The 18479-nt window shown below is 49.7% G+C and overlaps 1 protein-coding gene and 1 pseudogene across 7 annotated transcripts in view; one reads left to right on the forward strand and one right to left on the reverse strand.

Moving 5' to 3' along the window:
- Window positions 1–11089: 11089 nt before the first annotated feature.
- The window catches only part of LHPP (phospholysine phosphohistidine inorganic pyrophosphate phosphatase), a 139651-nt gene continuing 132261 nt past the window's right edge, over window positions 11090–18479 (forward strand). For all 7 annotated transcript variants that reach the window (XR_003433960.1, XR_003433957.1, XR_003433958.1 and 4 more), the window contains exon 1: window positions 11090–11304. Coding sequence is in view for 3 of the 7 variants with exons in the window: in XM_027112884.1 (XP_026968685.1) it covers window positions 11180–11304 (125 nt within the window). In the remaining 4 variants the exon portion in view is untranslated. The remainder of the gene's footprint in view (window positions 11305–18479) is intronic.
- Window positions 13566–14776, reverse strand: LOC113623512 (60S ribosomal protein L8 pseudogene; annotated as a pseudogene).

Here is an 18479-nt window from a genome sequence, read left to right on the forward strand (position 1 = left end):
CTAATCCCCTCCGTTATTGTAGAGAAGGTCTTACAGGCCAGCTTCTAGGAGCTTTTCTCATTCAAACTTCGTGGCCCCTCCCAGAGGCGGCCACTGTATTCCCTGGGGACTTTAAAGCCCTGCCGAAATTCAAGCCAGCTTCAGTCCTAAAGCAGAGATGGATTGTGCTTTTAAAAGGAAATCAGAACAGGAAGTGCCCTGGCCAAGCCCAATGGACCACCTCCCATCAGAGGGAATGTGGGCCTTGGGAAAACCAAAGCAGGTGGCCATGGCACTAAACCGTGGTACCCAGGAACATGGATTGCCAATCACAGAACCTTCCAGATCACAGATAGGGTACTTTGTTTTTTGTTTTGACAAGTCTTTCTCACTCAGTTCTCACTTGATTTAAAAAAAAAAAAAAAAAACCTTCTTAAACAACAAGATCCTACTGTATAGCACAGGGGACTGTGTTCAATATCCTGTGATAAACCATAATGGAAAAGAATAGGAAAAAGAATGTATATATGTATAACTGAGTCACTTTGCTGTACAGCAGAAATTAACACAACATTTGTAAATCAAGTATACTTCAATAAAATAAAAATTTTTTAAAATCTTTCTTTTCTTTCTCCCTCCCCACTGATCCCAGTCCCCTTTTACATTTTTCCACCCACATTCATATTTTTTCATATTTAGGTTCTTCAAGGTAGCTAGATATAGATCTCTTTAAGGGAGCTCCAGAATGGACGTTTCTGGCATCCCATGGTCCCTCTTCTTATCTGTTCTGTAAGAAATATTGAAACCACTTTCACAGGAAGGTGGGCTGGCATTCCAGAGGGCACCGAATGCCCCCAACCAGAGGGACATGTAAGGCGCAGAAGCCAGGGCAGACCAAACCTGGGTCATTTTCATTTCACTTTATCAATTGTCTCCAAAAATTTTGTTCAAATAATATGAATCATTTTTCCTTTGAGGTCCACAGGTGTTAAATACAGAAAAGGAGCAGAGAAAGTAGAAGCAACAAATTGGAAAGTCAAGAACACATAAAGGCCATGTGCTTTAAGACTGTGAATCTTAAAAACTCCTGTTAGTTGTCTTTCTTTTTTCCTTGTCCTTTATTTCTGATATGTGTGTTCAGTGCAGCACAAGGTTATGTGAACCCTTGCACTCAGGACTTGGCATCTGGAGACAGACGCCACAAGAAACAGCGCGGTGTCTCCCATCGACATTGCAGGAATAGAACATGCTCCCTCTTATTCACCCACAGCTTAAAGCGAAGCACCCCACCCAAAGAACAGGTTAAATTCTTCAACTTGGTGAGGGGAGAGCGTGCCTTGGGGAATTGTGTTTCTGGCCACCTGCTTTGTAAATGACTAGAAGGCAGTGAGACTTCATATAGGAACAATTTGGAGATGTGTTGACTTGCTAACGTCCTCATGCGTGTATTTATACACAAGGTGTTCCTATGTAATAAGGATATCCATAGCCAGCAAGCCACTTTCCCCCTGTGCACGGAGTTGATTTGTGTTTTCAGCGTGGGCATTAAAATTCCGCCTGAGTGCTGTCTTTAAATTGCTTTGATGCTAGGTGGGTTCCATCCCTGACCTGTCCTGATGGCAAGTGATGGCTGTAACAAGCTCGGGATCAATATTCATAGCGGGTGTCCTGGGCTGATAACACTATCCAAGACAATGTTCACTATCAGTGCAGACAGCTGAGATATTGCGCCATTAGGGATGTCGTGTTAAATAACCTGATCTATTTCTGGGGCTATTTAATGAATTTCACAGTTTAGATAGTATCTTTAAGGAGAAGGCAAAGTCTATTCCGGAGGCACTGATGCAAATCAATGGTGCCAAGCTTCCCGAGCTATTCCACAAACAAAGTGGCCTATAATTCCAGCACAGCCTTGAGAAGCTGCTGCCAGAGCCGTGAACAGCGTTAACAATGGAGAGAATTTGCAGCACATGCAGAGGGAGAGCAGTCTTCGGAGCTGTGTTAAAGCACCTTAGATAAAATCTTATGTTTCTGAAATAAAATACAACTTAAATTCTCTAGGTAAAACCCTGCAGTTTGGGCCAGCCCACAGGGTAGGACATTAATGCCAAGAGACAGCTTCATAAGGCACATCTTGGTGACAAAGGGGGAGTAGTGAACCGCGTACTTCTTTAACTGAAGTCTGGCTGCAGAATGGGAGGGGCGAGGCACTGGATGTTAAAAAGAAACTACTGGGAGCAGCAGAATCAGTTGTTAAATGTTTACTTGACTCTGTATCTCTTGTTGCTGGAGAGTTCATTTACAGTTAAAGGCTAGTTTACCATTTCCCTCCCAGGGCTTTGAACTCTGACTGCCAAGCAGAGCAAGCATTCCTCTTAAAAACCTACTTCGGAGGCTTTGATTTGTGAAAGCTTTAAGTGTAGCCTTCCCACCTGTCCCCAGTCTGCAACCCAAATAAAAATGTTTACTTAATATATCTTGCTTTAAGAAATCAGTATTTCTTTTTGGAAATCAACAGGTTAAAAAAACAATCAATTTCTTTATTTCAGAAATTTGGAGGAAGCATCCAAGAAGGTGAGAAAACAATGGGAGGGGGATTGTCCTGATAGCGACAATTAGTATTAACAGTAATTGCTCTCCTTTCTTGGGCACTTGCTCTGGACCAGGCACTTGGCTAAGGTTTTGCTTATTTGGGGTTATTTCATTTAACCCTCCCCATGCACGACCCCATGAAGCAGGCACTATTATATCCCCAATTTACAGTCGAGAAAACCAAGCTTAAGAGCAAGTTCGCCCACGACCCCAGAGCTAGGAAGTGGTGAAGTTGAGATTTGAACCAGGGAAGTGAGATTTCAGAGCCTGGTTCGGTAAAGTTCTTCTCTTAAAGGAAGTCACATTCCTGCCCCAGGGTGAAGTCCAATTGTAGACATTTATCGAACGGCTTTCCTTCAAAGTTACACACAGAAATGGGATATGGAAAATGACCTCTGAGAAAATGACTAGAGCCCTGGCACTGCCTGGGAGGATACCGTGGTGCAGGTTTTGGGATGCAGTTTTGGAAGCTCTTACATTCAGTGTTTTCTAACGTTTTAAGATATTCCCAGGAGAAACCCAAGAGAAGGGAATTGCCAGGCAAACCAAATTGCTCTGGGCACCTGGAAAAGTGGAGACATGTCATTGGGAGAAAGAGAATGGGGGAAAAATGCCAAGTGACAAGCTGAGGACACATGAGGAGAGACTTGGGGAAGGACAGAGGCAGAAGGAACAGGGACACAATGCAGGCTCTTTCTGACTGTGAGCATCACACGCCATGTTCATACCGTACAAAGAGAGGCACAGGCAGAATATAGACAAGGGAGAAAGGTAGGGCTTGGCAAGTGTATGAAGCGCTTGCTTCCCGGTTGAATGGAGATCTGTATGATCTAGCATTCTTGGGTGATTTCCTGCAAGGCAGGGGACAAAGTCCTCTGTTCCCCACCTCTGTGCCCAAATTTCATGCCTTCAATCTTTTTTTTTTTAATTGAAGTATAGTTGATTTACAATGCTGTGTTTGTGTCTGGTATACAGCAAAGTGATTCAGATATATATATATTTTTCGTATTCCTTTCCATTATGGTTTATTACAGGATATTGAACATAATTCCCTGTACTATACAGTAGGACCTTGTTGTTTATTTATTTTATATATAGTAGTTTGTATCTGCTAATGCCAAATTCCTAGTTTATCCCTGCCCCACCTCCTTTCCCCTCTGGTAACCATAAGTTTGTTTTCTATGTCTGTGGGTCTGTTTCTGTTTTGTAAATAAGTTCATTTGTATCCTATTTTATTTTATATTTTATTTTATTTTTATTTTTTAAAACTTTTGGCCACACCAAGCGGCGTGCGGGATCTTAGTTCCCTGACCAGGGATTGAACCCGCTCCTCCTGCAGTGGAAGTGCGGCGTCTTGACCACTGGACCGCCAGGGAAGACCTGTATCATATTTTAGATGCCACATGCAAGTGATATCATATGATATTTGTCTGTCTCCGTCTGACTGACTTAGTGTGATCATCTCCAGGTCCATCCTTGTTGCTGCAAATGGCATTATTTCGTCCTTTGTTATTCATGCCTTTAATCTTCTTTTCCTGGCCTTCCTGCCTGCAGCCTTGCTGCCCCAGCAGGCTGTTCACCTCACATGGCTATGCTAACTCCAGCCCTTGGAGGGACAGCCCTGGCCTCCATGAGCAAGCCAGCTGGCCGAGGACCCTGGCCGGCTGGAGTACCTGCGACTCACGTTGAAGGGCTGCTGCTCCAGCTGGTGGGTGGTGCCCTTGCAGGAAGGCTGATCAGTGCTGCCAGATCTCCACATTGCCTCAGAGAAACTGGAAATCTGAACTCTTTTTTTTTTTTTTTTTTTTTTTTGGGGTACGCGGGCCCCTCACTGTTGTGGCCTCTCCCGTTGCGGAGCACAGGCTCCGGACGCGCAGGCTCAGCGTTCATGGCTCACGGGCCCAGCCGCTCCGCGGCATGTGGGATCTTCCTGGACCGGGGCGTGAACCCGTGTCCCCTGCATCGGCAGGCGGACTCTCAACCACTGCGCCACCAGGGAAGCCCGGAAATCTGAACTCTTACGTGACATCTCCAATGCTGGTAATCAGTTCACAGTGTTGAAAATCAGGCCATCAGAAACAGGTCTGTGGGTCACAAGTTTGCCACTCCAGCCATGCATATGTCAAGTGACCCCACCTTCACTGTTTGGGTGTTTCCATGGCTACTGTGGTTCGTGGGGTGAACACTAAAGGCCTCTGCACTGAATGCCAGGCTCTTCACTATCTGTTCCAGCTGCTTGTGCAGCCTTGGTCCCTGGACAAGCTAGGTTCCGGGTAAGATGTGTATGGGTCCCTTACCCATGCATGCTACCTTCTCAGAAACTCTGGCCAGCCCTTGGATCCTGGCGAGTGGGCAGTGGGCTTCCATCCAGCCCGGGCGGACATCTCTTGCTTTTCGGGATCAGCATTCTCATCCCCTTTTCTGGTACTGGTAATTTGACTTTGCTCAGATATCCCCCTTACATGTGGTAGTGGTGGGATCGCCAATCAAGGGCCCCAGGGTGGGAGTGGCCTCCTGCAGGACCAATCAGGCTCTCTCCCGCAGGAATCTTCTAATGCACACTAAAGCTGGAGAGACACTTCTGGATCAATGGATCTCTAATTTTTTTTTCACTGAGGTCCACCGTGATAAGACAGAACTCCTTGGCTCAGGTAGGCCTCCCTTGGTCTGGTTTCACTTTCCAGGGAAAACCAGACTTTGGTCAGAATGAAGGGTCTCTGTGGGTAGTAGACATCTGCTAATCTTGCCTGCACGGTGTCTCTTCCTGCTTTCTTTCTCTTAGTCTGTTTGGGCTGCTAAAACAAAATACCACAGGCTGAGTGGCTTATATACAACAGAAATGTATTGCTGACAGTCCTAGAGGCTGGCAGTCCAAGATCAGGGTGCCAGCATGTTCGGGTTCTGGGGGGAACCCTCTTCCAGGTTGCAGACAGCTGACTTCTTACTGTGTCCTCACATGGTGGAAGGAACGAGCTAGCTCTCTGGGGTCTCTCTTTTTATTTATTTATTTATGGCTGCGTTGGGTCTTCATTGCTGCGCATGGGCTTTCTCTAGTTGCGGCGAGCGAGGGCTACTCTTCGTTGCGCTGTGCGGGCTTCTCATTGCAGTGGCTTCTTTTGTTGCAGAGCACAGGCTCTAGGCACACAGGCTTCAGTAGTTGTGGCATGCGGGCTTAGTTGCCCCGCGGCATGTGGGATCTTTCCAGACCAGAGCTCGAACCCGTGTCCCCTGCATTGGCAGGTGGATTCTTTTTTTTTTTTTTTTTAATTTATTTTTGGCTGCATTAGGTCTTCGTTGCTGTGTGTGGGCTTTCTCTAGTTGCGGTGAGTGGCGGCTACTCTTTGTTGCAGTGCGCCGGCTTCTCATTGCGGTGGCTTCTCTTGTTGCAGAGCACGGGCTCTAGGTGCACGGACTTTAGTAGTTGTGGCATGCAGGCTCAGTAGTTGTAGCGCATGGGCTTAGTTGCTCCGCGGCACGTGGGATCTTCCCGGACCAGGGCTCGAACCCGGGCTCGAACCCGTGTCCCCTGCATTGGCAGATGGATTCTTAACCACTGCGCCACCAGGGAAGCCCTGGCAGGTGGATTCCTAACCACTGCACCACCAGGGAAGTCCCGGGGGTCTCTTCTATGAGGGCACTAAGTCCCAATCATGAGGGCTCCAACCTCATGACCTAATCACCTCCCAAAAGCCCCACCTCCTAATACCATCACCTTAGGGGTTAGGATTTCAACACATGATTCTGTGAGAACATAAACTTTCAGACCATAACACTCTTGTTACAACGCCCTGCCTTTTGCTGGGGGCATTCCTCCCCCATTCTATGTGGCCGTGGTGAGGCTCTACTCAAGTGCCCCTCCTCGGCACCTAAGTCAGGCTGCATCATCACAGTACCTCTTCCCCCTGAACACAGACATGAGGGCCAGTCAGAGTTCTTTCTGCAACTATCAGGCCAAATTGAGGAAAATGTTCTTTACCATATGGTTTACCCAGGGCTCTGTGGCCTGGAACTGCCACAGCCCTCCCTCCCCACTGCCTAGAGAGAGCCTGGCCACACGGAGAGAAGGAAGTGAACCCAGAGAAGGGGGCAGAGCCAAGAAATGGAGAGTCAGAGAGCCCAGAACACCACCATTCAAGCCTTAGAACCAGCTACATCTGAAGCCATCAATTGCTAGACTGGTTACAAGAGCCAATAAATTCCTTTTAAATTTAAGCCATTTGCCGTTGGGTTTCTGTCACTGGCAACCAAGGAGTCCTAGCTAATACAAGCAAGTCTGGAAGGATTATACACACATCTACTACAGCAAAAGAGGATTGGAAGGATTCATATTTAAGCTGAAATTCAGACATGATTTGTAGACTTGTTATTGGAAATGTAAGAGGCCAAGCTCTTACATCCCTGCACGCTGGAGTGTTAATGTGCCACTTGACTAGCTCTGGCCCAAAAGATATAAACAAGAATCTGTTGGGTCTGGATTCTGGGGCAGCTTTTGTTTTTCCTGTTATAAAGGGCAAGACTCAGTTGTCAGAGGCCCTTTTCCCTTTTCCTTTCCTTTCTTTCTTGAAATGCAGACATGATGCCTGGGGGTACAGCAGACATCTTGACAGCATGAGAGTGAAAGCCTAAGGATGGTGAAGCAGAAAGTTGGAGGTAGACTATTTCCCAGTGTTCCTGGGGACTGCTGTACCTGCCCAGGGCTGACTTCCTCTTGGCTTCTTTTTTTTTTTTTTTTAACATCTTTATTGGTGTATAATTGCTTTACAATGGTGTGTTAGTTTCTGCTTTATAACAAAGTGAATCAGTTATACATATACATGTTCCCATATCTCTTCCCTCTTGTGTCTCCCTCCCTCCCACCCTCCCTATCCCACCCCTCCAGGCGTTCCCTGTGCCATGCGGCTGCTTCCCACTAGCTATCTACCTTACGTTTGTTAGTGTATATATGTCCATGACTCTCTCTCGCCCTGTCACAGCTCACCCTTCCCCATCCCCATATCCTCAAGTCCGTTCTCCAGTCCTCTTGGCTTCTTGATATATGAGAAAGAGTAAGTCTATCTGGTTGAGCGACTATAGGTGGATTTCTGTTACATGCAGCCAAAACAACTCTAACTTATACAATGCTCTTCTGTTACATCCAAAGAAAGGTCATGGACTTTTGGGTTAGGTCTGAGCCCACACTTAGAGAGATCTGTTGCCTTGGACCAACATGTCCTTCTTCAGGTGAGAGACTCGGGTCCCTGTATTCATTTCCTATTATTGCTGTAATAAATTACCACAAACTTAGTGGCTTAAAAAACACAAATTTGTCCTCTTACAGTTCTAGAGGCAAGAACTCCTAAAATCAAGGTGTTCTCAGGGCTGTGCTCCTCTGGAGGCTGTAGGGGAGAATCCATTTCTTCGCCTTTTCCAGCTTCTAGAGGCTGCCTGCATTTCGTGGCTCGTGGCTCCTTCGTGTTCAAGCCCAGCAGCATAGCATTTTCAAATCTCGGCATGACGTGTTGTCATGTCTCCTCTGACTCTTCTCCTGCCTCCATCTTTCCTTTATAAGGACTCTTGTGGTTAGATCGAGCCCATGCGGGTCATCCCAGATAATCTCACATTTCCAGATATTTAGCTTAATCACATCTGCAAAGTCCCCTTTGCCATGGGAGGTAACACACTCACAGGTCCTGGGAAGTAGGATGTGGGCATCTTCAAGGAGCCATTATTCTGTCTCCATAATCTTAGATACAGAAAGTGATTTGCCCAAAGTCATGCCCAGCTAATGGGAGAGGGAGAACTACGCGTGGACTCACCACCACAGGCAGAAGTGCCCTTTCTCCTCTTCCTCTTTGGCGTGAAGCTAAAGCCCAGCCATGCTTCAAGGTCCATTTCAGGCTGCCCCTCTGCTCAGAAACCACAGCCGCCCTCCACAGCCCACAGAGTCCATCGTCTTGGCTTTGTCTGTCACTCACTGGCACTCTGCACACGTTTGATCAGTAATCTTAAACGTGTACATCTTGTTCTCTGCCCAGTCTTGACTCAAAGGCAAAGATCACACTTTAGACCTTTTTGGACCCTGGGACCCACTAAGCCCACAGAGTTGAAGCTCTATACATGGGTGATGTATGGCTCATGATGATCGTGGTAGATTATCCAGACGGACTCACTCAGTTCCTGTACCACAGAATCTGGAATGCAAACACTGCATTTCCCAGACTCCCTTGCAGGTTGCACTAGGTTCCACCAAGCCAGACATGGTGAAAGTGAGATGGTGACCATAGGTGGAGAGGGAGAATTCTCTGAAGGTATGGTGGGTGGATTTGGTTCTTTCGGGGCAATACTATCAGGTTCCTGTCATCTTAAGAGCCAAGTGATGGGGCAGTGGTCTCAGTGGAACAATGAAATTGGGCGTTTCTCAGAGCTGCACGGCTCTTTGCTGTGTGGTACTTGAGCTTGGTTACCCAGTCCCCCTGGAAATCTGTAAGCTCCTTGATGCCTTGTATAAACTTACCCCTCTAGCTGGAGAAGTTTCTATTGCCTGCAACTAAGAACCATGATTTTTAAAAAAATTTTATTTTATTTATTTACTTTTGGCTGCATTGGGCCTTTTTTGCTGTGTGTGGGCTTTCTCTAGTTGCAGCGAGCAGGGGCTACTCTTCGTTGTGGTGCTCTGGCTTCTCATTGTGGTGGCTTCTCTTGTTGCGGAGCTCAGGCTCTAGGCGCGTGGGCTTCAGTAGTTGTGGCACACTGGCTCAGTAGTTGTGGCTCACAGGCTGTAGAGCACAGGCTCAGTAGCTGCGGCGCATGGGCTTAGTTGCTCCACAGCATGTGGGATCTTCCCGGACCAGGGCTTGAACCCATGACCCCTGCGTTGGCAGGCAGATTCTTAACCACCGCGCCACCAGGGAAGCCCAAGAACCATGATTAATATGAGGTCTCATATTCATTTCTCCCCCAACCAGATTGTAAATCCCCAAAGAGCAGGAACTATATTTTATATTTCTCTGTAAAATCAGCGGAGTACACAGTTTTCCTAGTAAACTTATCAACATGACACGCACGATTCATTGAACTGGGTTAAAGTTCTAATATTCTTTTTTTTTTTTTTTAACATCTTTATTGGGGTATAATTGCTTTACAATGGTGTGTTAGTTTCTGCTTTATAAAGTTCTAATATTCTGATGAATTCTTCATGCCATCTGTGAATCAAGAGCCTGAAACAAAATGGCCACCCTAATATGGTCTTTTTTTGAAAACTTAAAGTTAAGTCAGGCTAAGAGAAGTCAATTTTTAAAAAAATAAATTTATTTATTTTATTTATTTTTGGCTGCATGGGGTCTTTGTTGCTGTGCGCAGGCTTTCTGTAGTTGCGGCGAGCGGGGCTACTCTTCATTGCAGTGCACGGACATCTCATTGTGGTGGCTTCTCTTGTTGCGGAGCATGGGCTCTAGGTGCACAGGCTTCGGTAGTTGTGGCACACGGGCTCAGCAGTTGTGGCTCGCGGGCTCTAGAACGCAGCCTCAGTAGTTGTGGCGCACGGGCTTAGTTGCTCCGCGCATGTGGGATCTTCCGGGACCAGGGCTTGAACCGTGTCCCCTGCTTTGGCAGGCGGATTCTTAACCGCTGTGCCACCAGGGAAGTCCCAGAAGTCAAATTTTTTGAAGTTTCAGTTTAAACACTTGAAAGGGTCAAAAGGGCAGTTAAGGAAACTCTTCCCCTTTTCTACCAACTTTTATTTATTACAAAAACGATGTAACATTAAATAGAATGTAAAAATTCTTCCAAAATCTCACTGGGCTAACACATTGAAATATTCCCATTTTTTTCTCAGCCATTCCTACGCCTTATTTTTGTAGGCAGAGGTCTACATACAATTTTGCATTCTGCTTTTTTTTTTTTTGGCTGCACCACTCCGCATGTGGGATCTTAGTTCCTCAACGAGGGATGGAACCCACGCCCCCTGCATTGGAAGCCGAGTCTTAACCACCAGACAGCTAGGGAAGTCCCTCTGCTTTTTCACACAATGTTATATCGTGAGCGTTTTTCATGTTGTAACCTAGTCTTCCTTTTTTCATGGCATAATATTTCTGTCAGTAGCCATCTTATCACTTCTTGAACAATTCCGGTCCCTGAACATTTATTTTTCTTCCACCTTGTTCTGGCATCATAGCTTACACTTCATACATGTCTTTAGAGATTCGTTACCTTATCATTGCTTCTCAGGCGCGCAGCATCGTCCAGTCTGTGGGCCCAACTATCTCCATTGCTGTTAGGAGTGTCATCGGGCCACAGGAAAACACCAATGAAGGTCTTGCCTGTTCTCTTTAATTTTTGTTACTTTTCCGGTTGCCTCCTCGTCCCAATCTGCCTTGCTCTAATTTTAGGGAGGTTGACCCTTTATCCACTGATCTCCAGGTGAAAAGGCTCCCATTTTGGGAGCGCGTGACTCGGGAGTCGGGAAGCAGCGCCCGTCTTGCCGGGTTTGCGCCCGGCCACGCCCCACTGGCCCAGCTCTGCCCCGCCCCGCCCGCGGGACTACACTTCCCAGGCAACCCTGCGCGGCGAGCGCGGCCGCAGCTTCCAGGCGCCGGTTGGGACGCGGGGGCCGAGGCGCAGGCGGGACGCAATGGCTGCGTGGGGCGAGCGGCTGGCCGGAGTGCGCGGGGTGCTGCTCGACATCTCAGGCGTGCTGTACGACGGCGGTGAGGGCGGTGGTGCGCCGATTGTAGGCTCTGTGGAGGCGCTGGCGAGGTGAGTGGGCCGCGCAGGCCGCCTGGAGCGCCCGGCGCTGTGCTCAGCCGGGTCCTGTGGGCCGCTGCCGGGGGGCGGGGCGGGGCTGCTGCTCTGGCCCCGCCCCGCCCGGCGAGCGGTGGGCTGGTCCCGGGAGGATTGCGCTGAAGGCGCCGGGTGTGACAGGCAAACGGCGTCCCGGGATGAGCACCGGGACCCTGCTGGTTAGAGTTGCGCCCCTGTCCAACAGCGCAGCCCCATTCATTGCCTTTGAGCGCTTGGAATGTGGCAAGTCTGAATTTAGATGTGGTGTAAGTGTACAACCCACACTGGATTTTGAAGACTTAGTGAGAAAAAATGTATAAAGTTCATTGTATTGTTTTATATTGGTTACATATTGAAATGATAGTAATTTGAATATGTTAGCTTAAATAAAATATATTAAATTAATTCCACCTTCTTTTAACCTTTGTTAATGTGGTTACCAGAAAACTTTAAATTACATACGTGGCTGGCATTGTAATTAAGTTGGACTGCCTTGACTGTCTGCTTAGACGGTAGGAGGGCGTCTTGCCCACCAAGTCTTGTGCACAGAAGACACTGCCAGGAGCACTGTTGGCACCACTGGGCCCTGGGCTTTGTAATTGCCACTGGCATCGCAGAACCAGAGGGTAAGAGGAGGCATGGGGTGAAGTGGAGGAGGAAGTGCCTTGCATCTGAAGGGAACAGTGGCTGCAAAGCCTGAGGCGGAGGAGAGCTCGGGAGGAGAACTCAGCAGATCGCACGCACTCACGGAACTGAAGAGAGAGTGGGCACTAGCGAGGGTGCTCAGGGCTACAGCAGGCAGGGACCTGAGGGTCACAGAGAGCTGTCTGGATTCCATACTGGGTGCAATGAGAAGTCACTGAAGATTTTAGGCAGGAGTGTCGTGTGATCTGATTTATGTTTTCAAGACATTTAAATGTAGAAAGTGAAACCATATAAGTAAATGAAAACAGGAGAGATTCCCTTTGAAATCTTGGAGTAGGAGAATACCTTTGTAGCTACGCCTCAAAATCTAGAAATCGACAACAACAACAAATCAACAACCCAATAGAAAGATGCACAAAGGATATAAACAATTCATAGGAAAGGAAAACAAATAGAAACACAAAGGAAAAGCACAGGAAAGATGCTCAGCCTTACTCGAATAAGAGAAGTGCAAATTAAAACGATCCTGAGATGCCTTTTTTCATCAATTTGAGAAAATCGGCCAAAATCCACAACTTTGGGAACGCATTCTCTTGGTGAGAGTTTGTGGAAGCAGACCCTGTCTTATATTGCTTGTGGAAGATGCATTTGGCGTGATCTATCAGCATACTGCCTCATACATGAGAAATGACATAGGTGGGAGGTCATTCATGGCAGTGCCTTGAGAAATAGCAAAAGACTGGAAACAGCTCAACTATCCATCGCTAGGGGAGTATTACAGTCTATCCTTCTACACAGTGGAATTCCATGCTGCATAAAAAAGAACGAGCATGCCTGCCATGTAGACGTGCTGTCAGTGAAGACAGGATGTGCACTGTGCCGTCTTTTGGGTGGAAAAGGCAGAAATGCAAGTGTGTATTCCTGCTGGTGTGTTTGTATAAGGAAACTGGAGGGAAGAGCTTCAACCTGTGAAGAGCTGGAGGGCAAGTGATTGGGGAGAACTAGGTGGTTGGGGGTAGGGATGGGAGCAAGGCTCTTCCCTCGGTAACTTCGTATATAAACATTTTTTAAAGTTTTGAACCATGTGGATGTATTTCCCATTCAAGATATCAAATTACAAATATTTTGTCAATTTTGTCTCAAAAAGTGCTGGAAAAAAATACTGCACCAGAAAACAAAATATTTTAAGAAGATCTCTGGCTGCAAAGTGGAGAATGAGCTGGCAGTGGGGCAGATGGCCGGGCTCCAGATGAAACAGGGGAACAGCCAGTTGGGAGACCCTTGTGTGGTCCAGGGAGACATGATAGGGCGTGGACTAGGGGGTGGCAATGGAGATGAACAGAAGGGGGTGAATTAGATGTTTTGGGAGTAGGACCAATGGGACCTGCCTGTGTATTGGATATTGCGGGGAACAGGGAGAAGATGAAATGAAGAATGGCTCCGGTGTTGGACTGGAGCACCTGAGGGAATGGAGAGGGGCACAGAGGGGCGCAGGCAGGTGCCATGATGGCCCTTGACACAGTGCTTGGCACACAATACACCCCATGAGTATGACAGTTAAACGTCACGTCCCATGTTTGTTTGTTTGTTTGTTTTTGTGAAAGAGACAAACTTTATTGAGCCCTCAGCCCTAATTCTTTTTCTCCTGCACAGTCTTGGTTCCCCAGAGACACCCAGTCCGGTGGGCAGCAGTGAGACCCACTTTCTGGCCAGCAGAGGCATCTCTGAGGATGGTAGAGGCTTTGCCGATATGGTGGTGGTTGCCACCTCCAAAGGGACGCTCAGCAGGGTTCATGGCCACACCCCGCACACATGGCCAGCAATTCCTCTTTGCCTTATACTTGTGGTAGGCACGGCTGGCCTTCAGAATGGGTTTGTCAGCGCGGCCACCTCTAGCCACCACACCGACCACAGCTCTGTTGGTGGAGGAGATGACCTTCTTGGAGCCCAAGGGCAGCTTCACTCTGGTCTTCTTTGTCTCAGGGTTGTGGGAGATGACAGTCACATAGTTTCCAGAGGCTCTGGCCAGCTTGCCCCAGTCACCAGGCTTCTCCTCCAGACAACACATGTGGGTGCCCCCAGGTACGGTACCCACCGGGAGCACACTGCCGATGCTGAGCTGGGCCTGCTTGCCACAGTCCACGAACTGGCTGGTGTGGATGCCCTCGGTGGTGATGAACATCTCTGTCCGCTTCTTAAAACTGTACGGATCCCGGAAGACCACCTTGGCAAGGGGCACGCTGCAGCCCGGGTCGTGGATGGTGTCCTTCACGATACCCTTGATGTAGCTGTGTTGCTTGGCAAAGTCCACGGTGTGCAGAGATGCGGCGTCTTTCGGTGCTTCACGTGCACGCGGAACGTGGAGCTGGCGCCCTTCCTCTGCCCACAGATCCCGTGGCCCATGGCAGCAGTCTGCTGAGGAGTGCGGCCGAAAGAGCACGTCCCATGTTAATATAGGAATTCCTGTTACACGTGCTTTTAATTTTTTTAAAATCAGGGCCACTTAAAAAAAAACAACTTTATATTAAAGTACACATCTGTTCTTCTATTGAGGGGGTGTAGTTTCCTGTTTTCAGTTATTTTGAATAGTGCTGCCATGAACATTCTAGAACATGTCTGGTGAATGCATGGATGCATTTCTGCTGGGTACAGGCCTAGGAGTGGAATTGCTGGTCATAAGATAGGCATATGTTCATTGCTAGAAGATGCTGTCAAATCGTTTCCCAAAGTGGTATATGTGAGAGTGCCCGTGTTTCTGTGTCCTCACCAACACGTGGGTTTGTCACTCCTTTGCATTTTATTTATTTATTTATTTATTTAAACTAATTTACAGTTTCATTCATTTTTAAATTTTTTTTAAAGTTAATTAATTATTTTTGGTGCTTTGGGTCTTCATTGCATGCAGGCTTTCTCTAGTTGCGGCGAGCAGGGGCTATTCTTCCTTGTGGTGCGCGGGCTTCTCATTGCCGTGGCTTCTCTTGTTGCAGAGCACAGGCTGTAGGTGCGTGGGCTTCATTAGTTGTGGCATGTTGGCTCAGTAGTTGTGGCTTGCGGGCTGTAGAGCACAGGCTCAGTAGTTGTGGGGCACGGGCTTAGTTGCTCTGCGGCATATGGGATCTTCCCAGACCAGGGCTCGAACCCGTGTCCCCTACATTAGCAGGCAGACTCTTAACCACCAGGGAAGTCCCGAAGTCCTTTGCATTTTAGCAGGGTCATTTTTGCCTCAAAACCTGAGAAATAAAGTAGGTCAAGGATATGGACAGAGCCTCGGTCCCTCCCCATCTCCCTTCTGCTGAGGAGCACAAAATGGGTTCAGCAGTGGCTTTGGAATAAGTAGGGCTGATTGTGAGCCCTTGTTTCCAGTCGGTAATGTGGGTCTGGTGTGCACCCCTCCCGGGCCAGTGAGGCTCCAGGCGTCTCCCAGCACCAGCAAAGCTGGCTGCTCTCAGAGAGTGCTTCCTATGCTGGGCGTCCCTGTTTATATCATGTAGTCCCCCTAACAGCGTGGGGGTGGGAGGAGGTTATCTCCCTCAATCAGCTGAAGCCACTGAGGCTCAGGGCTTGCTAGGGTCTCAGCTGGGATGGCCCAGGGACCATGGGAACCCAGGTGTGCGTGACTCCTAACCGCTGTGCTGGACCCATACTTAGAGTCCTTTGAGGGAGAAGTGGGCATTGGAAAAGGTCAGGGGCTTCTCTCTAGCAGTCTCCCCTGGGTGATGCTCCCCCCGATACACTGTCCACCTAACACCTGCACAGATTCCAGGCTGTGACTCGAAGGAGGGTGATCCCTGGGCCTTTAACCTCTGTGGGCTTGGCGCTGGCATCTTCCAGCAGATCCCCGGGAGCTGTTTGTCTTGATTTGCTTTAATTCAACTGGTTTATCTAGCTGGAGTGGCTTTGGTAGCAGCTACACTGTATAAATCTAGCAGCGGTATAATAACCGGATATACTGACAGTCCTAAAATACATCCCAGCCAGTTTTGTGGCTGAGAGAGGGGAGAAGTGCCTTCCCCATAGTGTGTGGGACTGTTTCCAGTGAGGGGACGCAGTTCTCCTTATATCAGGGGAGTTGATCGTCCTGGAGGATGAGGCCTGGCCCCTCTGAACCCTCCCTGGGACTCCATGCCACAGGACCGCGTCCCCGTGCATTTCTCTGCTCCACCAGGGCCTTCCCGAGTGACCCTTGTGGCCCCTTCTCTCCCTCTGCCCACTTCACCCCCTTGCTTCCAGTTATACAGACTTTGGGGGGTTTTCACTGACCAGCCCCTTAGCAGCCCAGCACCCGCAGCGCCTGGGCCCTCCACGCTGCGGCAGCCTCTGGCTCTCACCCACGTCCCTTTTCTCTCTTCAGCTCTTGTGCTGGCTCTTTAAAGGCTAGGCCCCTCCGCCCAGGCCCGGCCTCCAGTGGCCAGCTGATCACACTCAGGCCCGAGGAAGCCGCCCATGCCCTCCTGTGGGGCCCCCGGAGCCCAGCATCCAGACCCTCCTGGCAGTGAGTGTATGTGGGCAACTTCCCCCAGTAAAATCCGCCTGCTTTTGGAGTTTCCCTGGGGATGTCAGTGGGGACACGGCCCTTTCCCGGGCCAGGCCCTGCTGGCCAACGTGAATAATGCCAGGCTTCCACCGCTTTGTGTCGTTTTTGCAGCCACAGCCTGCACTCTGTGGCCTCCTTGATATGCAAGGCTGGCTTTGAAGTCACAAGGGAGCTCAGAGGAAGTTCCAGGGTGAGAGCAGCGCAGCAGAGGGGCCGCTTGATGGGGGTCCCGGGGCCCAGGGGGGCGTTTGCCTCCATGGCATCTCCCCAGTGCCGTGGGTTCCCAAACAGCACCTTCTGTTCTGGGAACCCCGGAGGGGGTGACTCACCACTTCTCTTCCTAGACTTTCTGTGGTGACAGGTGTCCTCAGGTTTTTGGAAAGTTTCCCACCTGTTTGGGGACACAGAGCACATGGGGAGTATTAGCTCTGCTTTTTAAAACAATACCGACCACCGTAACAGCAGTCACTGATGATCAGGCTACCTTCACACCCAGCGCTTTTCAAAGCCGGAACAGAGGCTCAGAGAGATTTGGGAAGTGGCCAAAGTGGAGAAAGTGGCTGGGCCAGGGTTCCCTCCCTTCCTGCCCACTGTCCCCCGCCCTGCCCCGGTCCACCTGACTCCAAGCCCCAGTTTTCCCCGCAATAGCACACTGCTTCTCATTAAAGATGCACTTGTTCTTTCATCCACTCACGCAACAAATATTTATCGAGTGCTTCTTTTATACAAAAAACACCGCTGTAGGCATTGGGACAAGGGGCAGTGAGTGGGGCAGATGGAAGTCCCTGCTCTCGGGAAGCTGACCGTCCAGTATGGGGAGAGCAGCGTAAACAGCACCCGGAAAGGCTAGTGTCAGGTGGAGAGAGACTGAGCCGCCAGGGAGATGGGGAGCCCGTGATGTGCGAGCTGGGCTCTGAAGTTGTCGTCTGGGCCAGGAACGTCCCAGATTGGAGAACAGGAGGTCCAGGCCTCCTGGAGCCGCTGGGCACGGTGCTGGCCAGGTGGAGCCCTCTTACTGTGCTAGGACTTGTGGGTGGGCGTGGTCATGGGACATCTGTAACCGGCCTGGGTCCCCCCATCAGGCCCTTTATTGGAGTCCATTCTTGGGCAGTTGGGCTCCCCGAGGGGAGCCATTCAGAGGCAGGGCTGGGCACAGCGGGGGCTGCAGGGACCGGCCCCCGGGCTGGTCAGCACAAAGGGGAGCCCCAGAGGCATCTGCATGTGAAAGGCGGGTGGGCATTTACTGCATCCTGTCTCGGCCACTAAAGCACATCTGCTGGGCCCAGCCCGGCCCAGCCTTTTTGCGGCCGGCGGAAGGAAGCAGGCTCGGCCTCGGCCCAGGGCAGCCTCATAAAGCAATTCCCACCCAGGACTAACGGACCCGCGACCCATCCCTCCAGTGTGCGCCAGGAGCCCCGGGACCCTGTGAAAACCCAGGCCCCTCCCAGAAGGTCTTAGAGCCAGAGGAACAGGGCCCGGGAACTTGTCTGAAGTGCGGCCTAGGACCAAGACCCTCCTTGATGCTCGGCCACCCTGGCTCCGTCGGGCCCCAGGGACACAGCCGCCCAGGAGTGGTGGTAATAATAGTAGCTACCAGGACTGTGAGAGAGCTGGGAGCCTCCCTGCGCTGCCTCGTCCCATCCCCCGTGTGGCCCAGCACCTGCCAGAGGGGGCTCTTAAGGCTATCAGAGGGGGCGGGCCGTTTGTTTGAGTTCGTTTAGGCCAACAACAGCTTTCCTGACTCACCCTGGACCTTGGACAAGGTGTGTTTGTTGAGAATGCCCTGTCACTCGTGCTGCCGTTTCCTCTCTGCGGGTGAACTAGGCTGACTTCAGAGTTGGGGGCCAGGTGAGAGAACGATTCTCTCTTCCCAGGCCGAGTACTGGTTTCGTAACATCCACAGTTTAGGCTTCCCAAGGCAGACGTGGCTTCCTTCTTGTAAACCATCCCCCTAGCGCAGGAAGGTACTAAG

The sequence above is a fragment of the Aethalodelphis obliquidens genome, unplaced genomic scaffold, assembly GCF_003676395.1.
Source record: "Aethalodelphis obliquidens isolate GAN/ISIS:26980383/991018 unplaced genomic scaffold, ASM367639v1 scaffold11, whole genome shotgun sequence".
NCBI classification, from domain to species: Eukaryota; Metazoa; Chordata; class Mammalia; order Artiodactyla; family Delphinidae; genus Aethalodelphis; species Aethalodelphis obliquidens.